General features: G+C 41.3%; 1 protein-coding gene across 1 annotated transcript in view; it reads left to right on the plus strand.

Moving 5' to 3' along the window:
* Window positions 1–27,037, plus strand: part of ADARB2 (adenosine deaminase RNA specific B2 (inactive)) — a 455,088-nt gene that overhangs the window by 353,667 nt on the left and 74,384 nt on the right. Inside the window, exon 5 of the mRNA XM_089533515.1 lies at window positions 14,451–14,565. Coding sequence (XP_089389641.1) covers window positions 14,451–14,565 — 115 coding nt within the window. The remainder of the gene's footprint in view (window positions 1–14,450; window positions 14,566–27,037) is intronic.

Raw genomic sequence — 27,037 nt, forward strand, 5'->3', positions numbered from 1 at the left:
TTGTCCAATTTTGCCAGATCATTTCAGAGAAGCTCACCTTCCCCGTCTAGTATGAGGGAGATTCAATGCCACCCAGTGCCATTTTGGGGTCCATGGCAGGATGTTACCAATTGGTTTACATATTACTTGGCTAGTGGAATACATCACTCCAATAGCTATATGTGGTTTTTACAAGGTTTTTTTTTTCTTAACTTGCTTTTCAGCTCCATCACCTTCTTCTTCCAGAGTACCTACTTTACACAAAAGTTCATGTCAAAACCAGTAAGATATTGTATTCCTTTGCTCTTCACAGCTAATCTTTGAATTTGTATAAAGAGAGATAGTGCTAATGCAGGGACGAATATTGCAGCAGGGACACTTTTTTGCAAGTGTTTGTTTGTTTGTTGCTGTCTACAAATCCCCAAGCGTTCAAGAAAATTATTATGTGCAGAAAGATACATAGCTAATCTGTGCATGTGCACGCCCCTATTTCTGTGCCGACAAATCTTGTGCATTTTTGCACAGAATAAATTCTCCAGAACACTTTGAAATGTGCTGATAGGTGGGGAAAGCTGTACAGAAATATATTTTCTCCAACAGTTGGGAGAAAACTACAAGTTTTATTTATACTTGCATGCTAGGATGAAATAAACAAAGATTTATATGTCTGTTATGTGGATAGGTATATCTTCAGAGGTCACTCTCCATGCTGTTGGGGAAATATCCAACTTTTTTTCCTCATTTTCCACTAAATACTGGTGGATCAAGTCAGGTACTAACACTATGGTCATCACCACTACCTCCCCTACACATATGGGAGTTGATATATCCAGGTACAATCAGCTTATGTTGAACATCTGACAAGTCCTCTTGTCTTTTACCAAATCTCATCTGTTTTTTCTTTTTCTTTTCCCAACTACATTTGATGCAAGTGATTGTTTGGCTTACTGTACAGAAGGATGTAATGTTACAGGCCTGTTTGAAATGTGCATTAGATGCTCACACTAGACTGTATTCTGTGTCAATACATATTCCTCAAAGTCGCTCTTTTGTCTTGCAATTGAAGAACATTCTTTGAATTGGGATGCATCAAGAAGCATACTCAAGCTCGTGATTTGTTTAGAAAAATAAATATATGGCCAAGCAAAGAAATAGGAAAGGCAACGAATATCTTTTTCTACTTTCCAAAGAGAAAGCTTCAACCTACGCACTGTGATGAGTACAGTAAAAGGTATGACCATGGGGAAAAGAGTCATCACATAACTTTTTTGTAAATGGTCCCTGTAGGCTCTTTGGCAGCATGATGTTTTTAGAGCAGAACTGTTTCTCCTCATTACTGTAAAGATGAGTTATGGGGAAGGCTCAGTTGTTTGGGTTTATGCTTAAGTGCCATTGTACTGCATCCTTCAGCTTAACTACAATTGCCTTCAAGTCACCTGTCAACTTATGCTGACTCCATAAATTTCATAAGGTTTTCTTAGGCAAGGAATACTCAGAGTTGGTTTTGCCAGTTCCTACAGCACCTTTTATTCATTGGCAGTCTCCCATCCAAGTACTAACCAGAGCTAATCCTCCTTAGCTTCCATGATTAGATGATATCTGATGCTTTTAGGATATTTAGGCATAACTACAATTACTAGTCCAAACTAAAGTAAACTAGTTGGATCAATGGTGTTTCTGGAAATATTCAGTGGGTCTACTTTGTTTGCATACAGATTCTTAAATACTACTTCAACAGCTTTTTCCCTTTTTGTAATGGGCTCTTAATCATGCTCTTATCATCCTATCCTGACTCTACTTCTTGTTGGACCTTTTTGCTAGATGCAAAAAAGGAAGGGTGAAGCTTGAGGAGGAGGATGCAGAACACAATCGCCCATGTATGGCAGTAGAATGACACTTGAATAGGGATGCCCAAAAATGCATGCACATTTTCTCATTCTCAAAAGATCAAGAGCCCCCATTCAGAAAATAATCATCCTCCCTGAGATTTATTGGCATTTGGGACTTCTTTGCTAAAATTTATTGGGAGGGCAGACTTGTTTGGTGCAAAAACTAAAGAAGCTATTCAAGGTGCTGAAACCCATCCACAAGTCAGGCAGCAACTTTAAAGTTCGAGCTGAAACCCAGAATGGTTTTACCACCTCACCAACATGGGGGCTACCAGCTGGCACTCTGTCGGTACAAAGATGGGAGGAATTCATCACAAGGATATTTTTTTATTCTTTCATAGGTGGGTTACAGACCACCCGTTTGGGGCAGCCTGCACCCGCCCCTTTCCCCGGTGTATCGGGGCCTCAGCTGCCAGACCAGCAGCCTCCGAGGCCCTGATCCACTGCTTTGCAGGCTGCATGGAAGCGGCAAAAGGCCGCTTCCCTGCAGCCTGGAAAGGGGTGTCCTTGGGGCTTCAAGCCCCAAGGACACCCCGCGGCGGCGGGGAGGAGGAGAAAGGGGCCGCTTGGCCCCTTTCTCCCTTGCATTGCTGGGCGCAGCCGTATGAAGGCTGCGCCCAGCGACGCAAAGCAGGAAGGAGCTCCGAAATGGAGCTCCTTCCGGGGTAGCGCAAAGGGCGCACTATGCGCCGCGGTGCGGCCTCAATACGTCACAACCGCGCGCCTCGTTTGGAGGTGGCGCGGCTGTGACGTATTGATGGCGGCGGCCGTGTGGAACGGCCGTTGCCATTTTGTGCACGCTGCGCACGTACTAGGGTTAGGGGGTGCGGAAGCACCACCCCTTCCTAACCCTAGTAGGCGCTCTGCGCGTACTTTAATGGCGGTCTGTAACCCGCCATAGTGACATGAGGTTTAAACTGATCCATCATATTCAAAGCTGCATTTTAAGTGACATAGATCTAGGAAATCTTGAAGTATGATTACCTTATTCCTATGCACTCTCTTCTGAAGTAAGAATTCTAGTTTCTCTTTCTTGCTTCATATAACAAAAAGAGAAAGATTTGTAGAAGGGGCATATATTAAAATGGGGGTAAAATTGGTAGATGGTATTGATCTAATTTCCAGTTCACAATACTCAATATGTCCCTCCAAGTGTTATCAGTTTACTGTAAAATGGCGTATTTGGGTTGACAATAGGTAGCTCTGCTCTTGATGGTTCCTGCTTAGCAGAATATTTCATGCCACCTATATGCAAATCTAACCTTTCTAATATTTGAACCCAATAAGCCCAAAGACAGGATTTCGATAGAAAATGTTTACTAAAGACTTTCTTCCTTTTAATCTATTGGTTTTAATATGCTTACCATTCTTGTTGAATGTCAGTTTCCCCCTGAAGACTGCCTTTGCAAATCTGAAAAACATTTCATTTATTTATCCGATTGGAAAGTAGTGCTTAAAAATGAATAAACATTGATTTTTTTTTGCTGATGCTCTAATATTGAGAACTTAAATCTTTTGTTTACTCTTTGTATAAGTGGTGTATTTGATATTTAAGAAAATTCTATCTTGATGAGAACAAAATTCAGCATTTTGTTGCAGAATACAGGTGCCGTGTCTAGCATCTCAAGTTGGGAAAGCTGTTTCTCTAAAAGCCAGAAGAGATATTGAAAGTCAGTGTAGATGAGTGCTACTCAAAGTGGTGGTCCACAAACAACTGCCAGTCCATGAATATCAGCAGCAGGTTTGTGGCTTCATTCTAGGAAAGAATGAAACAGTTGTAACCAATGAACGCAAAGGTTTTATCAATTGCAGGTCCCACTCATCAAATAGCCTGAGGAGAAGTGGGGTAAGCAACACTGTCCCACTTGGATCAATGGCCTATGTTCCCATCAGAGATTAGGAAAGTTACCTTTTGGACTTCATCTTTCAGAATCCCCCCAAAAGTATGACCACTGAGAAATGTTGTTCTGGAAATTCTTGGTGCTGCAGTGAATGGTGGCTAGATTCCTCTAGGTCAATAGGGTAATAAATTCACTCTGAGTTTCATTCTAAACTTTAAAAGAGGTATTTAAAGTCCTCAACCTATTTTGGAGATAGGGCTCAGCTCCTTGGATGGATAGCTCATTCAAAGTTTAGACTAAACTCCACAGTGGATTCACTCATACATGGAAACCACATCCACCATTAACAATAATGCACAACTGTAACTTTTCCATTCTTGGGCTGCCAAAGAAATACTGCAATGAAGCCTACAAGCAGAACCTGAAAGCAATAGCCCACCCCTCCTCCTCCTTTTCTGCCCCCTTCGACTTCTGGTCTCCAGCAAGCAGGGCTTGGTAGGATATTCTTCTATTAATTCATTACAATCCACTTTTAAAGCAGCTAATCTGCTGTAGCAGTTAGTTACTGGATAAGGACAGAGGTTCTGAAACTTTTTATCCTTATGGCCCCCTTTACATTGGCATGCCAATGTTGGAGGCATGATGAATAAAAATATTTTTTTTGTTTAGTGTGAGCATTTTCATTTGCACATTCATGTATACAGTCATCCTGACCCTTACGGGGGAGATCCATTCCGGACCCACCCCCCATGTAAGGGGAATTGAGTGTATGCTCAAATCCCATAAGGGAGAATGAGGCACGCTCCCATAGCATGCCGTGGGGCACACGTCATGGGTGCGCACCCCATTGTTTCTATCAGGGCTTGCCTTCGATATGAGCTCAAGTTTCTGGGTCTTAAAATGGCAGGGGGGCAAAAAATGACAGAACTGCCCCCAAGCCTCCTATAGGGCATTTGGAGGCCAACAGATTATTTCTTTTGTGCTTGGTTTTTTGCCGCAGTTCCTCACCCCTTCTCTAAACTATGAAAATCTTACCCTCTAGTCATGGAGCCAGACCACCTAAGTGACAAAATGTATTTCTAATTCTCTTTTTTTGAAAAACAGAGGCCCTCAAAAATACATGCAGTTGGTACATGGCAAACATTCAGTAAAGTGCCTTGCAGAAGTAGGCAACCCCCCTCCCTTTGACATTCCCACATTGTGTTGTGTTACAACCTGGAAATTAAATAGATTCAGTTGGCACTGTTATCACTTGATACTTAACAGTGTGAAGCTGCAAAATAGGTTTATGGTGGCACAAAAGGTGAGCAAACACAAACAAGTATAGCACCTGAATTCACATTCTCCAGCCCTTAGTCATTAGGAGGCGCCTGCATTACAGAACCGGACCACCTCTGTGACAAAATTAATTTCTAATTCCCCCAGTGAATCGTAGAATTATGCCTCTAGAAAGGAGGAAAGAAATGTACAGATGGTTTCAAGGCCACACTGAGTTCTTAGAGCCCTGAGAGAGCTTGGCCAAGAAATGCCTCCTAACCATTTCAGGGATGAGGGCAGTGGGGTCATGTCGCTTGCCTTTTGTTAGAGACAGATACAAGCTGGTGCAACAGCAGTTTACAGGAAAGTTACAAGAAGCATGGAAAAGCTCATTGCTTGCTTTCAGCATCATGTTCTTTCAAAATCTTAATTTTGGGAGGAAAGTTTCTATGATAGTTGAAGGTTTCTGAGAAGGTTTTTTTTTTTTTTTTAAATGTCCACAGATCATTTCTCCTATGGAATAACTCCATTTTATAAGGTTTGCCTTTCTGGAATCATTGGTTCATACTGAAGAATTTCAAACACTTACAAAATATAAGAAAAGTAAAATGATAGCAGGGAAGGGAAAATGCTTGTGAGCATGACATTTCATGAGCAATGGAGAAACTTCCACACACTTATTGCAATCCAGTATCCCCTCAGTGTAGCATAAATATTCACATGAAGATATACTACACCAGCACCGTGCAACACTCTTCCATAATAGCAACACATTTTGATGACTGGATGTGTTATACAGTGCACAGCCACAGTGCTCAATGAACAGTATACCTTGTGCAACCACATTGTATAAAGTTGCTGTATGCGTAATTCCACATCCATTGCTGTTAGTATAACATCCATTGTACTATGGTGAATAATTCACCTGGCATGTGTAATGCAACATACGCATGTGTGTGTCACTAACAATATGCCAGACAGTGTGTCTCAGCCACAACTGACTCACTGGGGAACATGAGCTGGTTCAGTTGCACAGGTCCAAGATGAATTCAGGTGGGAATAGAAGTAATAAAATAAAGTGACTTCCAAAGTAAATTGGTGAGATCTCTGACACAGGTCATGCTATTTCATTTCTCTAACTAGTCAGTTGGTTTTCTTCATGGCAAAGACCTCTGATTTTCTTTTAAAAAAAAAAAAAAACTCAAGTTATTTCTACTAACTTCTTGTGTAATGGTTTTACAGTTCTTTTAAGTCCCTGGCAGTCTTCTAAGTTCAGCAAAAGATGAGCTCTCTCTGTCCCCCCCCCCTCCTCTCTCTCTCTCAAGCCAAGTTATTTCACCTTGATTTGGTCTCTTCACTAGCTTCTTTGGAATTTGCTGCCAAATTGAGGGAAAGAAACTATGGCTACTGAGATTTCTAAAGCCAGTGTTAAACTTTGTTTGTTCTCTCTAACATTTTAAAAATAATTCTTCCAGGAGCCCTCTGTGCCTCCAAGCTAATTAACTCCTAATGAGTATGAAACATCCTGGGATCCTTACATGAAGGGCACTGAAGAAACAAAGATGGACCAGATTGTAGGAATGGGAGAGATTAAAATTATGATTTGATGCTTTTTTAAAAAGAGGGAGGGATGCTATTGAAAGACTCCCCACCCCCGCTTCATCTTTATGTTCTAACTGGAGTTGATAAAATCAGCAGTCCATACTGAGTCCTGTATGTATTACTGAATTTTTCCTACCCACTTCCTCTAGAACATTAGACCTACTCAGTTTTCTCTGTGGAAAGGTTTCTTCAAGGTCTGTTTGACCACCTTTGCTTGCTGCAATAAGCTCTTGCCAGTGGCCAAGCGCTTTGCCCTAGTTTCCCACCTAAAAAATGAATCAAAAGATCAGTCCTGTTCTTTCTCTCCATTCCATTGATGGTGACATGTGGCTTGTGGATTGCAGGCAGCCTCTAATGCTACTAATAAAACATCACCATGCAAACTGGCAGCACTACTGTGGCCATTAAGGGTGCAGAATGTGCCAGGACAGATCATCCCTGATGGTTGTTGATGTTGCCAACTTTGCTTCCAGAGAGGAAGTGTCATCTGCTCCTTTTCTGCCCTGGCTGGAGAAGAAGTAGGTGAGGTTTACTCTGACCTATTCTGGGGCATGTGGACTGTTTATATTATCAAGATACTCCTCATTACAATCAAATAGACTGTAGTACACATAGTACACATGCAGTTTGGAGGAATTTGTACTTTTTGTCAGGAGAGTGAAAAACTTGATAAATTTCACTGAAAAAGAATTCACAGTTTTTACCAACATATCTGTGAGGATGCAAATTATCAAACGTATGGCTGTCCACCTTACATGAATTTGCATGGATATGCACTTTCAGCAGGGTGCTGAATAGATATGAATTTGCTCCGGTAAGTTACATCAATTAAGCATCAATCTGAATGTGTGAATGCTGCTTGTTCCATGTCTATGTTTGTAAAATGCATGTGCAAAAATAGAGGATATGAATGGATACAAGTATCTCCTGGAATCCTAAATCAGCTACTTAATTAAGATGATATAGCTACGTGCACCAACTTTACAGCCTGGGGATAGACCAATGAAATATAGAGTTTAACCTATAGGGCATATAGCATACACAGCATATAAAATATAATACAAAAAGCTAGCTGCATCGTTCTTTGAATATCTTTCTTTGAATGTCAATATCACGGTGAGTAGCCAGGTTGTAGCCATCACTCCCACTTTGTGTCATCTGCAAACTGGTAAGGATTTCCTCCATCCCATCATTTAAGTAATTGATAAAATTTTTGAAAAGAAATGGCCCTAGGCACTCCACTAGAGAGACATTATTCCGGTTTGAAGCACAACCATTGATGACAACTTTTTGAGAATGGTTTTCCAACCAGTTATGGACCCATCTGACAGTGTCCTCAGCTATTTCACAATTAATCCATTTCCTAGTCAAAATATTATGGGGGAACGTATCAGAAGCATGTGAACAAGACACATGCTTAAAGAGTCAGGGTGGACTGCAGCATTCAGTCAAACTCAGTTATGAACACATTTTCAAAAAGGCTTTGTCTCCATACTGGAAGAGAGACAGTGTCTTGGTGCTCAAAGACCCATGATGTTAACACTTTATTTAAGGGAGATGCAGGAAAGGATACAAGGAGAGATGTCAACAGAAGACAGCATGATGACTTACATCTGCACAGGGACAGCTTGTTCAGTGCACTGCTATAGCAAGACAGCTTTTCATATTTATTTACAGCAAAGCTTAATAATTAATGAGCACTTATTATTATAGCTGCTCCAAAACCATATGGCATGTAGGATGTGAACAAATCTTTTGAGACAAAGTGCCCACGTTGAAGCGTGTTCTGATTTTGCTACTTTCTGTCAGAGCATACAGCAAAGGTGTCTTCACAGCATGGAATATTTACCTACTCATTTAGAAGGGCTTTTGTTCTGCTCAAAACCTTATTTCAGTAACATACAGGCAGAGCTGGCCATCTGTGGAACTGCAGGTAAAGCAAAAGTCACTGTGATCCTGCAGGCAAACTGAAGAGACAGCTTGAATGAGGGGTGCTGCAAGGCCATGCTCAGATCCATAACATAAGGAGATGCACTCCAGGGCTGGATTTAAACATACTGAATCCCTAAGCTATATTATGTTCACTCCCCCATTATACATTATTATAAAATAGAAAAAAATAGGTAAAACTAATTTTATAGTCCCTTCATTCTGTGTAGCATAGTTAGCTTATGCATAAATCCAGTGCTAAGGAAGCCTCTCAGAATCCAAAAATTCTAAAGGCGCATCAGTGCTGAAGAAATAATGCCAGTTGACACCACTTTAAGTGCTGTAGCTCCATCCTATGGAATCCTGGGATTTGTACTTTTACAAGACTTTTAGCCTTCTCTGCCAAAGAGGGCCAGTGCCTCACAAAACTACAAATCCAAGGATTCTATAGGATGGTGTCATGGCAGTTAAATTGGTGTCAACTTGCGTTATTTCTACAATGTAGATGCACCCTCAGATATTCACTCTGGGCAATGAGATATATAGCCTGGGCAATCATAGCCAACTCTAATTGAATGAAGCAGCCCTTGTGTTGATTTTCACCCTTAAATCCCTAAACACTAAGGGTATGGCTCTCTGAAGGACTAGGTAGGAAGAAACCTTTTGATGTACAACTCTGGGCTTTTACTACTGTTGCTTCCAGATTACAGGATGTATTCTCGTCAGAATTATGATCACTCTCCACTCTTTCAGAGTTTAGGAAAGGTGTTAAGACACATATGTTTAAATAGGCCTTTAAAAATTTAAAAGTTGTATTTCATTTTTTAAAAACAAGTTTTCATCATGGTTTTATTGCTGGATTTCATATTTTTATTATTTAGAATCTCTGTGTATATCACTGTTGTATATCATAGAAAGACAAGGTTAAAAAAAATACTTAAAGAATAAATAAAACCCCTTTTGTGAACAAATCTGCCAGTTAAGAACAGGGCAAGAGTTCAGCTCTAAAGAAGCCTCCAAGATTATCAAAGCAGTGAACAGTAAGGTTCACATTTAGGCTGTCCATAGCTCCTTTATGAAGTAAACCTGTTCAGAATCTAGTTAGATAGGGTGCCATAAACTATTGTCCGGGTGTAATTTCTGACAGAAGGTGAAGCAGTGAATGGCATTGATATCAGGACTTTGGCCAACAAATGTGTGTCTCTTATGTGTTTACACATCAAGCATCCTACTCCTATATTTTGTGATAATTTTAATATGCAAAAATCAAGAGCAACTCCAACTGAGGTTTTATCCATTGCATGGCCTTTGTCCACACACCAGACTTAGACAGACTGTAATAAACGATTTTGATAGGACTTGCATGCCATTCCCCCATCATATCACACCTGTCTCAAATTTAGGGAAACCTCTCTCTTTGTCTATTTTTATTGATGGCTTTTTGCTCTCAAAAAGCAAACAAGTCTTAGCATGGATCAACAGCATTTACCTGGCATCAGGTTCAACAAATACTGTAGTTGAGTAGATGTTGAATAGACTCAGCACTGGGGAAACTGTCTATATGCACTGCAGGATTCCAGGACAAGAGGAAACGAAACTCAAACCAGCCCTGGAGAGAAAGAGAAGAAAGCTATCTTTGTGAAGCTTAATGCAAACCATTACTAAAGTAGAAAGAACTGATACCGGTAGTTTATATAACAGTTCTGAAATGCTGATCAGAAGAAAGACCCTGTTGTTGTCACATCTTCTCTGCAGGCTGAGGTCAGATCCTGTGATGATACAGTGGACTATATTGTGTCAGACAATGGGGATATGGGTATGACACATTTTTAAATGTTTCTTCACACAAAAAAGTACTCTGAGAGTTTAAAGAAAACTAACATTACAGGGAAGTTCTGATCCATTCTACTTCTTTAATATGTGCAGGTAATCATTATATATGTGTATGTGCATGTTTTTAACATGGGGAGCATTCAAAAATATCATCCCCATCTTCCACTTGATAAATGTAGAATTCACCATTCCTCCAGGGACTTTACTGCCTTTGAGTAGGCCATATGTGACTAGTTGCGAATACAAAATCAAATTTTAGCATGGGAATTAAAGTATGTGCTTTGTAGGGGGGAGTTCATCTGTTTGCCTTGTTTTATGTACAGCATGCCCATACAGTGACAGGCCAGAGGGTGTAAGGGATATCATTGCTGCCTAGTTTCTGATAGCTTGGGAACAATGACAACATTATCCTCCAAGACCTCCAGAGGAACCAGGGGATGCCTGCTTCATCATGCACCAGCTATAATACACGTCATTGGGTAATCCTCCTTGCATGACTGCTTACTGACCACTCTCTGCTTCCTCATGGTGGAATATCAAGCAAGTCTTGTCCATTATTGGTTCTGATAGCCATCAAAAACAATCCTCCTCACTTGGCTGCTCTTCACCCCCTTCTGCCATCAACATGGACATGCCAGTGGGAGGGGTGGGAGAGATAGCTGAGTGAAGCTTGTCCCTCACCAGCTATTATAGCATTGGTGCATGATCCTCCTTACTCCCACTTTTCCTCTCCCTCTGACTACGGCATGGACTTGATGAGGATGAGGATTTCTTTATCAGCTCCCCTCAAAGTTTGAGGCAGGGCCACAACATATTAAAACACAAAACAATTAAAATATATAGACCCATATGCATATTAAATAAGAGTGCATATTCAATTAAAAAATCATGATTTAAAATTGACTGGATAGGCCTGCCAGAAGAGATATGTCTTTAATGCTGTTTTAAAAGCACTCAGCTTTTTCAGCTGTCATATCTCCTCGGGAAAATCACTCTACAGTCTGGAGGCAGCAGATGAAAAAGTTATCTGGGAAACCATTGCCAGTCTAGTCCTAATGGGAGTAGCTGCCCAAGGAGGATCACCTGTCGACAGCTGTCATAGCTTGCTTGGTTGTCCCTACTCCCTTCTACCAACCACTCCATGGCTATGCCAGTAGGAGGAAACCAAGGGGTATAGCTGAGCCAGGGTCATCCATCACTGGCTCTGCCAGCCATCAGTACATGATCTGCCACACACTTCTGGGCCCAGCACCCTCTCCTGCTGTCCACTACATGGCTGTGGAGACGGAGAGGGGAAAGGTGAATTTCTCTTCCTTGTGAAGACATCTTTAAAAACTATAGTTTTCAAAGATGTTTCTGCAGAAGGAAAAATATTTTAATTACTCATTCTGTCCTTTAAACCAACACATCTTTGTGCACAAAGAGCTATTTATTACAATGTCTGGACCAATATTTAAGTCACTCTTCAAATCCCAGGGTTACTCCCATCATCTCATGGCTGTTTAGTGGCTGGGAGGAAGAAGAGAGGCAACCAGGCAGTGTCTCCCCCTGTTGCCTTCCTGCAACCCAGGAAAGAGAAATGAGGCTGCAACATCACTGGAGACCCAGGAGACTGACCTTATTTCTATTCCACAAAACTGGAACTGGGATGTCAGCTTCCACCTCCCTCTCGGCCTGTCAGTAAATGTCCAAGGCAGTGCCCCCTCACAATGGTTTAAGAGCTGCCAACAGGAAGAAGGACAGAATTGTGTATGCAGAGTGTTGTGCCTGGCATGTTTTGGTATGAGATCTTCGCTATCAGATCCAGCAGTCACTTTTAAAGCACAAAGAATGTAACAATTAATGCACACCAAAAAGAACAAAAACTAGGGAACCTCAAATGAAATGTACAAGAAGAGAAAGGGAGAGACATCTCAGGATGCTGAACTGATTGTATTATCTTAGCTAAAAAGTCCAAAGGTCTGACATATTTCAGCTTGTGGATACTCTTAACACCCTTAGGGGCATAGGAAAATTTTCAAGAGTGTAAATGCATAACAATCAATTACATAAGAATATCATTATATTTTCCAATTGCATTTACTGGCAGAATAAAAGCAGGCCGGGGGGAAAGGCTGAAGGGTTGTTTTATATCTTATGACCAGATAGTAGGAAAACAGATAACATTCAAGATGTACCTAAGCTAAAAGGAAGGGGATTGCAGCCCAGATACATAGATGAACCCAGATACATTTACATGCCCCTGAATGTTATCGGTTTTGCTATGAATTTTTTTTTTAAAAAAAAAGGCCTTAGGGGTATCCTCAGTTCAAAGCATGTCAGGCTTTTTAGTGAACAAAATTTTTAGTGTTGAGAGTATTTTTTTTCCAGCATCTGGAGACATGTTTCTATTTTTTCTCTGAATGATGAATGCAGGAAATCTCAGCAAACAAATTGAGTGGTCATGTGTCCTAGTTTACAAATGACAGTCTTGCATCTGAAAGCATCCTCTGTTTGGCGGGCTGTCAAGTTCATGTCTGATTTAAAGATAAAGACCTGTAAACAGAGAGAATAGCTGGGGCTTTGAAGTTTCCCATCAATAGTTAGCTCTTGGACAGCAGACAGAGTAGCCATATATGTTACCTCATTATAGCCTTTTTCGTGGTGCATTATAGCCAATGTATTTTTTCCTAATATATAGTAATCCCCCCCCCCAAAAAAAATAATTAACTTCTTGTTATGTAAATGGCTATCTGCAAACTATATGCAGTGCTTCTTATCCTCTTTTGGTGGTGTATTTCTTCTCTTTTGGTGATGCATAGATGACTACCCAAAGCCAAATACCCTCTATAAACAGACTAATGTATATCCTTTCCAGGAAAAAAAGCAAGAGGAACAACTTCATAATTTAACTAAGAGCCTTGATGCAGCAGAAATAAGAGCCCTGTTTATATTTTACTTTATTTATTTCCATTTTGTATTCTTGTTTTGAAGGCACTTGGAGTAGGCCTGCTCCCCTATTTTTAAGTATTGCAGGAGTTCATAAAGAGAGAGGCAGACAGCATCTTGACTCCACATGCTAAAGCAAGCTGAGAATTACACATCCCTCCCAATGGTGTTAGACTGCAAGTCCCATCAGCTAATCGTACCCTGTGGAGAGTAGGGATGGAACAGAAATTTGACAATTTCTTGATTGGGGTTGAATTTGGAGTTACCAGTCCTCTGAAGAAAAATAGCATGCCAAGATTTTTTTGTGTGTGTGTTTGTGTGTGTGTAGAAAACAGAAATATTACACAACTGAAATCTTCAAAACAGAAATGTTTCGCTGAAAACAGTAATGTGGTCCAACAAAACCACGTGCCTATTTTTATGCAAGATTTCTAGATTTTGTGTAACATTTCTGTTGTTCAACATTGCTGTTTTCTACATAAACGCCACTCCAGCAATCTTGCACAAAACATGTATGTGACTGCCTGAAAATGGGTTTGTTTGTTTGTTTGTTTGTTTGTTTTGCACAAACCCCACAATTTAAATGTTGAGCAATTTCATTTCCACACCAAAACTGCACATTTTTCAGGGAAGGCTGCATAGTTCTCAGGAGATGTTGCATGGTTTCCAGAAAACTACAACTTTTCTCAGAAGGCTGTATAGTTCTCAGGGCAAGCTCCATGGTTTTTATGGAAAGGTTTGGGGGGGGGGGGGGGCCGGGGAGAGATTCCTGAGTTTCTCAGAGGTTCAGGATGAAAAACCTGTTCTCAACCACCATTTGGGACTTGGAAAAAAATGATTTTTAGCAACCCTTATAAGGAGAAATGCTGGGCAATGTACTTCAACAACATCTGAGGGACCACACATTTCCCTCCCTTCTCCTTGTGTGACACTATGGCCAGATAAAGTCTGTGTGGTCTCATGAATATCTACAGGGACTTGCTGTAGTAGAAAAGGCTAGACGAATCATCTCAGTGGGAACACAGGGTTGCAATGTAGTCTAAAACGATGTCATTTTATCTGCTGTGGCCTGGATACAGTCAATGACAAAAGGCATTCTGAAAATTGGCAAATAGGGTATGAAACAGTCAGGCACAGAACTTCACCTCAATCCAACAGAGTGAAAGAATGCTTTCTGGTTGTTTCTTTTTAGGAATTTGCTGATTCCGTGCATCGAATAATTACACAGAAGTTTCAAGAGGTGACAGAGAACTGTGCTGCCATCCATGCACATCACAAATCCCTGGCGGGAATTGTAATGACCAGAGGTAAGCCTCACCTTTGTTTCATGTTGCTTTGCTTTGCTATCCTGTAATTTTGTTTTTTATGTTCTTATGATGGAAGGTAACTCATTGTTTATACTGGCCACGAAGGCAAGAAGTAATGTTTATTTGTCTATTTGAGATTTTGGGACTATTTTGGGAGAATAACTTTTTAAAAATTGTCACACTGTTCTGAGACTCAGTAAGGAACTGGTACACTAGCTAGAATACTAGATTCGAATGTAAGCTCAAAACCCCAGGAGCTATGAAGTTTCTTCCCTGGGGCAGATCTATCCTGTACCATCTTTTATATTTTGACAGAACGGCATGATATAAATGCCTTGAACAAACACAATAACACAGAGGTTGAAAAAGTTATGTTTTTAGACAATAGCTCCCAGAATCCCCAACCAACAAGACCAGGAACCATGCCAGCTGGGAGTTGTATTCCTAAACCATAACTTTTCTAAACTCTGTAGTGATATCACTCAGCCTGATCTACGACAGTGGATTGTTATGAAGGAGGAAAAAAATCCCCTGCATGATGGGGGATGGTGGTTTTCATGCCAGTGAGATGGTGAATCCACTTCAGCTTTTAATCAAAAGGTTAAAGGAATGGTCTTTTTTTAAAAAAAAAAATCAGATTTATGACATAAAATCATGTATACAATATGTCTGTCAACCATACAATCAATTCCCCTCCCGTTCATTCCATCTTTCCATTCTTACAACAGCTACACATATAATTAGGCTTGCCATATCCCGCCTGGGGGCGGGACTTTCCCGGTTTGGGGCGGGTCCGCACGGTCCCGCCCCGGTTTGCCCCCGCCCCCGGGCAGGATGTGGCAAGCTGAGGGAGGCTTTCAGTCGCCGCTTGGGCCTCTGCTCCCCGCCGCGATCGTGGCGAGGCCGGGGGCCCAGGCGGCGACTGAAAGCCTCCTTAAGGCAGAGGCTTTCCCACGCCGCTTGGGCCTCCGCTCCCCGCCGCGATCGCAGCGAGGCCGGGGGCCCAGGTGGCGACTGAAAGCCTCCTTAAGGCGGAGGCTTTCCCGCGCCGCTTGGGCCTCCGCTCCCCGCCGCGATCGCGGCGAGGCCGGGGGCCCAGGCGGCGACTGAAAGCCTCCTTAAGGCGGAGGCTTTCCCGCGCCGCTTGGGCCTCCGCTCCCCGCCGCGATTGCGGCGAGGCCGGGGGCCCAGGCCCTGAGGAAATCCTTCACTCAGGGAGGCTTTGCCTCCCCGCCTGGGCCCTGGGCCTCGCTGCGATCGCAGCGGGGGCGGAGCCCAAGCGGCGAGGGAAAATGTAGGACAAAAAATTCAAATGTAGGACACATGTTTGTGTGTCCTACATTTGAAATTTTTGTCCTACATTTTTCCCGGTTTCGAGGTCCAGAGGTATGGCAACCCTACATATAATTAACTTCCTAATTCCACCAATAATTCCCTCCCTTATTCTGTCTTCTTACATTCTTTTTCCATCCCCTTACCCTATTTGTTTGATCATAAAAGCTAAATCATTTCGATAAAAGAGATCTATTAACACTTATTGATTTCCCATTCTACACAGTGGCAATCTATTTGTCTGCATTCTTTCCTAAAACCAAAGAGTTTGGGCCAGTTACTGCCAGCACAAATCCCATCAGTGTTTATGTGTGAAGATGGGATTCTCCCCCACAGCACACTGTCTTACATTACAGAGCTCGTTTGGAAACACTTTATTCCAATGGTTCCTCCATTGGAACACTTTACAAGGTCCTTTTGATCTCAGCGTCCTAAATAATTTTATGACAGCATCAAACCTGACCACTTTAGTTGACAAGGAAAAGCATATACACAGGAATAGCAGAAATCTGAGGCAGCATAGTGTAGTGATTTAAGTGCTAGTATAGGACTTTGAGAATTCAAATCCCTGTCCAGCTGTGGAAACCCAATTGGGTGATCTTGCAGGTCACACTTTTCCAGGCTTAGAGGAAATCAGTGGCAACCCCCCTCTGAACACATCTTGCCAAGAAAACCCCATGATAAGTTTGCCTTAGAGTCGCCATAAGTTGGAAATGACTTGAAGACACATAAAAACAGCAAAATAGAGAGCTAAGAAAGTCTAAAGTTAACAGTCTAATATGAAGACAGTTATATTTCCACTTTTAATGGCTTAGTAGCAGTGGTGATGGTCATAAAGCTCCAAAATTGCATGCATTAATATGATCCCATCCCAGGTGTTTTGTTTCCTACATGCCGTTTTACTTCAACTGAAAAAACTACAAAAGCAGCAAATCATGGATCAAACACAGGCTGTTATCTCATATACATATGTTTAGAGTTTGACAGACAATTTTTCAGAAAAGGCAGGAGGTAGCTAATGCATATTCAGAAGGGGCTTGCTAAATTATCTGGAACAAACTGGCATTATGCTGTAGACTCAGGCTGTGCAATATGTTAACTGCTATGGGCTCAGACGAGATCACCAGACAGCACCGAATCACTGTAAGGCTAGGAGATAATGAAGGACATCTCAATCTCCCTCACCCACCCACAATACACGGCAAATTAGAGAACCACACATTTATAAGGACCACAGTGGACCATCTAGATAAGAATCTATACTGTCTATATTGTCAATGACCATACTGTCCTTAGGGCAACCTCAGAGACAGAGGTCCAGAAAGGGACTCACCTGCTCTCTAGTTGCAGACTCTCCCACACATAAGTAAAAAAACATGTCCCTGCACATGGGAAGGAGAACTGGCTTCTCTCCTCCATCATAAGCTTGTTCAGCATTTTATACATCAATATCACATTACATTGGCTTGACAACTGGTTCAATTTTCTGTCATTTTAAGAATCCCATATCCCTCAAGAGTAGGTTTGGGGGAGATACAAAGGGAAGTACATACATAGAACACAAAGAGAATATTGAAATTTATTCCCTATAAATTTAGCTCTAGTAGCCACTGCTGCTCTCCACTCTGAATAACTAATATAGTGTGAGACACTTCATTCTCTCTTGTAAGTTCTGAAAAAATTCAAGAGAATGATATGATCTCCAGGATTTTTTCCCATGTGTAGGACATGAACTCGCCCTGCAAATTGTCAGGCATGTTCAGAGAAATTTAAAGGGAAGAGTGGGCTCTTATCTCATGTTTCATCCTAGGCTTTAAAGAAAATCAGATGCCTAATGGTAGCTTCAAGCCTTTCCTAATGACAATAGAAAAGAGAATTGCACCACATCTGACTGAGCATGGTGGAAAACACTGACCCTGCTCCTGTCTGCTGAGATTTTTTGCATGTGACATGAGGGTTTGGCAAAAGTGGTAGTTGAAAATAAATGCAGCCAGCTTTTATGAGATTCCAAGTCAAAAAGCCATAAGCAAATGTGCTTTTCTCCCTGCTGTGGATGATAAGATCTCCAATACTGTCAAGATTCTCCAAACTGTAAAGATGGAATGGACATGGATCAGATATGCTCAGGAATAACTGGAGTATTGTATAGAAGACCCAGAAAGAAAAAGTATTGGAGTTATCTTATTATCTAAGATAACCTATTCCAAAGGAAAAACTATTCACTTGTGCATATGTGTGTATGAATTAATCACAATGACTAGTTCCTCATAGACTGAAGCTGTTCAGTACATTGCTGTGTATGTAGTATTTGCAGCTAGCTAATTCCTGGCAGCCAACTTTCCATGAGTGAGCATCTTGCACTTAGCTGGGCTGGACCTTGGGCATGTGCTTTATCATTTGCTGCCAGGGCTGCACTCAAAGCCTTGGTGGTGGAAGATTTTTTGCATTCTCTTTCCCTCTCCTTAGATATGGATAGGGATTTCCTGCATGAGAACTAACTCTCTCTCTCTCTCTCTCTCTCTCTCTCTCTCTCTCTCTCTCTCCCTCTCTCATTCAAACTAACCATGTGATTTAGGTCACTCCCCCTTTGGGACTAACAGACATTCTCTCTCAAGATTTTCAATTGTATTGTTGGTGTTTTCCATCTTCCACTTTTCTCAACTTTCTTTCGAAAGATGGTGGGATAAAGATTACTCTTCTATCTGAACTATTTACTAGCTAGATTAGAATATAGCTTCTATGAACTTTATCACACCCCCTCTGGTGCCCAATTTACCTCTTCTGAATTTGAGCCAAATTCAGAAGTTAGGCTGATTTTATTGCATGGACTTCCCCTCAAAATGGCTTCCCATTGCCTCCAGTGTTGAATTCAGGCCCTGTAAGTAACTTCCGTGGCCATTTTTCCCAAATCAGAAGCTTTTTTTCCATTTTCCATTTCCATTTTTTCCAAATCGGAAGTAGGCAGGCACACTTTGCTACAGAGTAGAATCCCATTGTTTCCTAGTATAAGCTTTGCTTCATTGTTTGCTACAGACATGGTGCTGCAACTCAGTACCAAAATTCTGTGTTCCTCCAGCTCCACTTCACTGTGCTCTAAATGCTGCTAAAATCTTCCATCTAGACAGAAGATGAGGAAGAAATGGGGGGGGGGGGTTGCTACCTGGACATAAAAAGACGTTGTAAAGAGTTGCTTCATTGTCAGATGCTTTGCCAACTAAGTATGCTTGTGTTCAAAGCTTGGAACTCTGCACGTCTTTAGCTTTGGTTTTGCCCATTTTGGTCTTGGCTCTGTCCATCATGAGTTGTTTCCCCAGAATTGATTTTTCCCACGTGGGTCAACACTCTTTCATATGAAAAATATTCCCTGCCCCTGCTTTAATGTTTTGTTATATCATATTTCCTCTTCACCAGAAAAAAAAAGATTCCCTGTCACACATTCTATGGATAATCTATTCATTTTCAAAGTCCTCCTTTCAGGAGTTGGAAAGAGGGTGGGGAAAAAGCCATCCATGCTTACACTGAATGAGCAGAGGCTGGTATTTAAGCAGTATTTCTCCCATTTGAACTTGATCCATCTTGACAGTTTAAATATAGATAGAAACGTTTCTGTCCTCTTTACTCTTCAAAATACATAATCTAAGAAGTTTGGTCTTCTTCCGAGGAGGAGGCGAGGAAACTCACAGAAGAGCAATATACATTGATTTCTTTTCTTTGCCTCTGAGTTCATTTTTTTCTTTCCCTTTTTTTACGAAGCTGACAATCACTTTGATCTTAAAAGCAAGCAGGCAGGCCTTTTCAGTTATCTTATATGAAATAAAGATGAAGTGGACAAAAGGGGCTCTAAACAGCAATTTCATGCTGTGATAAAAGATGGCAAATTATGGCCCATATCTCATGAAATGGATCTTAATAATTGCTAAGTGAGGTAGCAGGAGAAAAGTAAAAGTTGGTGATATGACTCCTATGGATCCTTTTAGTAATTTTAAGATTCAGAATACATGACACCTAAAGGTAATCAAGAATATTGATGGGCATTTAATTTGTAGGCATTAATTTACCCACCAGGTTGGAAGCTGGCAAAGTGTATGAGCTGACTGACACAATAGACCCACAGTGAAAAGGATACAAGATGCCATCTGAAGCAACATCAATACAGCAGTCAAGCATGCATGTGACATAAATCAGCATAATAATGTACATATTTGTCAGCCTGTGTATGTTGCATGCATACATTGCTATGGATATGCATAACTCTACATAGATGCATCTCGCATATATATCCACCTTCAGAAGAGCATTGAGTAAAGATATATCCTTCAACATTTCACACATAAAACCCAGACACGTATGGCCAAGCAATATTAGTGTGTAGTCAAGATGCCAAAAGCTATTCATGAGACTGCAACAATTTGCTTTTGCTTGCTTCTACTGGGGAGACAGGATTCTACCAACTCCTCTCTTTTTTGCTGAGTTAACTGAGAGAGAAGTACTTTTGTACTTACCTTGTAGCAATTAAAGTAAGCTGAGGACAAAGGAAGGAGTGTGAGGAAGAGACAGAAACGGGGACATTTTAAAAGTTGAATAAAGTGGGGGGGGGGGAAGATTAATCAGGCAGCTACAATGAATACAGTTGGTCCTCCGTTTTCGCAGGAGATCCGTTCCAGACCCCCCCCCCCCCCATGAAAACAGAGGCTTGAATGGGACATGCCCCCATGTGCGCAGCCTGGGCGTGCATGTCATTGATAATAGTGGAGGTCACACCTCCATGGATATTCAAAGTTGCGAATCTCAGATCCGTGACTTAGGAGGGTTGACTGTAATTGAGGTTTTCATCTTCCAGAGGAGCTGAGGATCTGTCAATGTGAACTGCTTTCTGCACTAAATTGAAGGAACACAAACCTCACAAAGCCCAGGAAAGCTTAGTGCTCACTAAATGTGCTAGTTTTTAATGTATTTGGAATCTTTTGTTGGCTTTGTTGCAATTGACTAAATATGGCAACTCATACCATTCTCAGGGTTCAGTCCTAAACAAATAAACAAATAAATAAATTAGTCTTAAAGGTCTTAACTCTCAGAGGTTCTCTCATGTATATATACATGTATATATGTAGGCACTTTCTGAGTACAGAATATGTGTTGTTGTTTTTAGTAGCATGGCATAGTTAGCATCTCAGATCTAATGGGTCCAGGTGTCATGCCAGGACCTCATTTCCCTACTCTTGTTTAAGAGCAATTACAGGATACTCAAGTGTGGCAGGAAGGAGGGTTTAAAGGTTCCCAAGACTGTTTCCATCCTGCAAATTTTATTGGCATAAAATAAATAAATAATAGAAGATCATATTTGGAGCTGTGGAGACAGCCTCCAAGGGGCAGCCTCCAGCTGCCCCTTTTACAACCAGATCAGGGCCGCAGCAACCACACGCCACAGCCCCGATCTGGTCTTTGCAGAGTGAGATAGCTACGGCTTTATGCCGCTCTTTCAGCACTGCATCATGTGGACACAGTGCCAGAGGAGCACCATGACACTGCCCACCGTGTGGAGTGGCACATGGTGTCACGCTACCCTGGGGGCAGAGTTGGAGCATGCATCATGTGGACACTACACCCCAGCTATGCCCCCAAGCCAGCCTTTAAGGCCAACCTGCACAGGGCCATTCTGAAGCAAAAATAGCAAGTGCAGTCTAATCGAGATTAGGGCATCAAATCTGCTCTGCAGATGCATCCCCTGTCAAAAACTACCCTGCTGAGGTCTTGCAAACTCAGGGCTGGGGTCTCCATAATTGAATCAATCAATGCACAATGAAAAGCACCCTCAAGCGATCAATTCCCCCTTTGTTGTGCATGAGAATCATGCCCCCCACTACTATTGTAGCTCCATGAGCAATACAGCAAAAATAATAAATAAATAAATAACCCCTCATTTTTGAATGCCTCTCAAATGGAAAAACTGTGCTCCTTTGAAAGATATGATTCAGTGATATGATTCTATAAATATTTGCCTTCACACATCTTGTCTTAGCAAAACCAGACAAAAACATAAAAGAGAAGCAAATGAACAAAAGCCCAAAACCATTTAATCAATGAAAATCGATTTTTGTTAAAAACAAAACAAAACTTGGACGTAACCAGTTTTATTTGGAGGGGCCCCTTTAGCCCTGAAAATTAATGGAGAAGCAAAGATGACACAATGACCTGTGAAGCTTTGCCTTACCCTTGCATTCTAGAGCAGGGGTACTCAATGTGCCCAAACCATTGGCCTTCGTAAATTTCCAGGGGAGAAAAAAAACAGTTGTAGTCAATGGGAAATTGAATCCGATTGTACACTGGCACACTGGGGAAGAAGAAAATAGCTGGTCTTTCATATCTGTTAGTCTGAGACACTCTGTTCCTGGGCATTCCATTCATGTCAGATAAGGTGCCAAAATAGCATTGAATTTTCTATCCACTTCCACAAAAAACCCTATCCACCTCATCTGATTCCTAACTAGAGTTTATGATCCTTAGGATCATGGACCACCTCCAGGTCTCATGTTGAGAACTGGCTGTAAATCAGAGCTGCAACATAAATGATTAAACATTTGGGGGCATGGAAAGGAGTGGGATTGAAATAATTAAATATGTACAGCTACTCTAGTTGATAACAAAGCAAATAAGAAAACCTGTCTACCAGCTTCTGAAAAGTGTAAGGTCAGAATAGAGAGCAGGAAAGAGTTAGGAATCATTTCAGGCAATTTGTATTGTGGTAATAAAAGGCACTACAATCAAATCAAAAGCAGGGAAATAGGAGACTGAAAATGACAAAGAAGAAAAGAAAAGTATTAGACATAACAAAGGCTGTTTAGAAGGGAAGGGTCGGCTGGAGGAAGTGCTGAAAGCCCCAGTACTAAAAAAACATTTAAGTCTCGATTTGGAAAAGATAGGCATGCCTGAGTGTACTGTTGGGAGCAATTGGGCACTTGGAGAGGCATGGATGTGATGACTTAGCAGACTTTCCCACTTCTAATTTCTATGGCCCATTACATTTACTCCCTTCTGTGATCAAGAAAGGGGGGAATGTAACCCTTGTGGGGAGCAGGCTGACTTGGCACAATATTTTGCCCCTCTGCCATGCTTCCAAGAAGCTGTGTCTGCTTTGATCATTGTGTGGTGGGGCAGAGGAATCCGGCTCTGTAGTAAAGAAAGATCATCGCTTGAAAATGTTAACTTAGTATGGGGGGTGGGGGGGGGAGATTCTGGTGGTTGCAGTCCAAAAAGTTATATTTCCACTCTTGAGAAAGATATTACATACCTTCCAACATTTCATAGGTGAAAAGAGGGACAATCAGAGTGTGGTCAAGATAGCAAGTGGGAAAAGGAGAGAGAAACTGGGATATTTTAAAATCAGATGAAAAAGTGGGATGACAAAGGATTAACTGGGGCACTTGGTTGGAGCGTATGCTGTTATCAGTCTTTAATGACCAGAATTTCATCTAAGGAAATGTTTGCTTTTCTTCTTATAGTACTGTTTTTATGTAATAGTGCTTTTAGCAATGAAATGATGGAATGATTCCAATGATGTACCAGGGAAACACCCCACAATATGGACAGTTATATTGGCAAGGATAATTGACCTGCCAAACTGGGCATAATGACAGCGAAAGGAAGCAGATACAACTTTTAAAAAATATGCTTCTATTGATTTTATTCACAAGCAGGGTGAAAACAGGGTAGTGTTGGAAGTGATATTGAAAAGCCAGGTGCCTCTGTTACTGAGCAGGTGAACCACCTGCTGAGTAAACTTCAAACAGAAGTATGCTGTGATATTTATCACACATGAACTAAATATGAAGTATCATTTGACTGATGTGAGTTAGGATGCAATCCTAAACTTGCTTATCAAGAAGTAAATCATGTTGCTTGCTAAATTGCGGGGATGTAGCTCAGAGGGTGGCAGCCCAGGAGCAAGATGTAAAAATGCCCCCTTGTAGCCACCATAAACCCTACTCAAAAGCTGGTGTCCCACCACCCATGGTGGTTCTAACAGCTCCCACCGCCATGTTCCTTGTTCTCCCCTCTTTCCCCTCCCATGGTAGGAACAAGAGAATGGGACACACAACACCCTGCTGCCCTGCCCTTCGAGCTTTGCTCTCCACCGTCACCACTCCAGTCATCCTGACTACATTCCTGTTTACAGATCTTATTTCTCAGATTGGGAACTTTTAATTTTTATTTTCATCTGCATACCCTCAAAATAGCTTTCCTCTCTCTTTTATACCTTTGAAATGGGATATTCTGACTGACGCTATACTGATTGTAGAAAAGAATTACACAGAAATGACCTGAATTGTTGGACGAGGGCAATTCTGGGCTTTGAGAACTGAATGAGTGAACACAGTGCATGAACAGAATGAGTGATATGATCATACAGGTCCTTAAGATCTGAATTCAAATGCATATGTACATGCACGGCTGCTAAATGAGAAACAAATAAAGGAGAACAGATTATTGACTACCAAATGGATATGAATGGGTACTGGAAATTACATTAAATTGTACCTTTTGAATAATTCACAGTAACTTTAAACTCCTGTTATTTCTAGCTGTCTTGTTTTGTTTTGTTAAAAGACAGGTAGATATTCCAAGTTGTTTCAATGTTTTTGTTTTGTTTTACTACTTTGATTTTCATCATTGCTCTCTCCAGAGACGGCTAAATATCTTTAAAACTACAAATCCCAGAATTCCATTGCATTGAGCCATGACAGTTAGAGTGGATTATTTCTGTAGCGTAGATGCAATCCAGGTAACAAGCAACATCTGCTGAAATTTCTTCTTCTAGAAAACAATTAAAATTACAAGAGCCCTCTCCAGTTTCCACTGTGCCAACTCTAATCCCTGTTGATTTAATTCACACTGGATTTGTGGGGTGAGACACTGCTCTGCTTGCTTGCCCCTTTGATTTCCTCTGTTGCCTTGTGTTAATTCACAAGATCAGAGATGTCTTGCTTGAATCGGCTTTCTAATGCCAATGTTGGATCGGAGTTCCAGTCCACAGTTCTGTGCATGCAACAGCAGCCCATATATACATGACTGCACATGAGGGGCTCATCATGTGGAGCTAGGCTTGCCATATCCCGCCTGGGGGCGGGACTTTCCCGGTTTGGGGCGGGTCTGCACGGTCCCACCCCGGTTTGGCGCTGCCCCCGGGATTGCCCCCGCCCCCGGGCGAGATATGGCAAGCTGAGGGAGGCTTTCCCTCGCAGCTTGGGCCAAGGCCTGCAGGGAAAGCCTCTCTGAAGGGCAGGAGTTCCTCCCCGCTTGGGCCCCGCCCCTGGTGAGGGCGGGGCCCAGGCTGAGAGGGAAAGCCTCTCTGAAGGGGAGGAGTCCTTCCCTGCTTGGGCCCCGCCCCTGCTGAGGGCGGGGCCCAGGACAAGGGGGAAAGCCTCCCTGAAGGGGAGGAATCCCTCCCCGCTTGAGCTCCTCCCCCACCGAGGGCGGGGCCCAGGCCAAGAGGCAAAGCCTCCAAGGCTCCTATTCAAATGTAGGGCACAAAAAAAAAAAGTGTCCTACATTTGAAAATTTTGTCCTACATTTGTCCCGGTTTGGAGGTCCTGATGAATGGCAACCCTATGTGGAGCAGATAGTTTGTATGCGGCTGGAGCAGGGAAGTGAAGGCAGAAAGTCTAGAGGTGTGGGGAGTGAAAATTAAATATCAGAAACCCAGTTTTGTTCAAACATAAGCCACTTAGTGCTTTTTTTTTTTTGTCTTGCTTGTCTACTTATTCTATTCATAATAGAATGGAATAAGCCTTTCCTCCAGTGAGTTCACTGGATCATATGTGATCCTCCCTCCACAGGGCTCTGAATTTGATTACAGACACAAGACCTAGCCTGCCTTACAATCACCATCACTATAACCATCTCCACCCATATCTCCTAAGATTTCTTTAGGCAAAGTAAACCCATTGTTATTGTGGCTGCTGTTTCTTTTATTTATGCTCCATCATTTCCCAGTACTAGAACTTAAGGTGACTTCCAAAACATTAAAATAGATGCAGATAAAACATGGCATCACATTTTCAAACCTGTTGGCATAGGTTTAGAAACTTGCTTTTAAAAAAAGTTTGCTGAGATATTCACAATGATGATTTTCAAAGGTGGTACAAGATTCCTTTATATGCTGATAACAGTCTAAAACGAAGAGTATTAAGTAAGCTAATGTTAAATGTTCTACTAGATTCCTTCCCCCACACCATTTTCTTTTTTATGCTGTGATGGACTAACTCAGCCATCTTTTTTGAAAACTACTGCAGTTTGTAGTGCACTGTATCAGTAAAACTTGTAAGTAACAATAATGTTCTATAAATGTTTACATGCAGACAGTGAGAAGGATAGAAAGAGAAAGAGAGGCTTCTTTGTTTTACAGATCTCTTCACCAGGCAAAACAGACAAGTAGCATCAGTTCATCTTTCTAAAGAGCAAATTAGGTTACATGGGATTGATAACATTTGCATTGCTGATAATGGGTTATTTACAAGGCTGAAAACATTTGCATTGCTGATACCAATCTGTTTGCAAAGCTGGGTTACAAGTAACTGAAAACATTTGCAATTTGCAGAACTATTCACTAGAGTATTAACGGCAGAAAGATTTTAGGCAGGATTCATTGTAATCAAATGCTCTGCAAGAAGAGGAAATCTAACTCGCAAAATGAGATTCTGCTTCAGAACAGCTTGTACGGCTTTGCAAATCATTTCATCATCTTCATCATCAACAACAACAATATCTATGAACATGGTGCTTTATAAAGAAAGTCAATTAGTAACAAAAAAGACCTTTTTCTTAAATTATTTTTTTATTTCTTGTTTCAACAATACATTTCTTTCATCTTTAAGAATATTATACATAGTTTATATTCATATAACTTTTCTTCTTTTTCTTTGTTTGTTGGGCTTCTTACTTTTCTTCCCCTTAACTTCTTATTGACTTCCTTCTTTCCATTCTCTGAAAGCTGTCCTTCTTCCTTTAGCTTTTCTTCACCACTTTTTTTTTTAGTCTCATTATTCTACTAACAAACATTTTTACATCTCCAAAATAATTCTATTTTTAATATTTGCATTCTATAATTTAACCCATAATAACAACTTGAAAATAACACTTGCAT

Source organism: Sceloporus occidentalis, unplaced genomic scaffold (genome assembly GCF_023333645.1).
Source record: "Sceloporus occidentalis isolate IW3139 unplaced genomic scaffold, rSceOcc1.0.p SCAF_7, whole genome shotgun sequence".
NCBI classification, from domain to species: domain Eukaryota; kingdom Metazoa; phylum Chordata; class Lepidosauria; order Squamata; family Phrynosomatidae; genus Sceloporus; species Sceloporus occidentalis.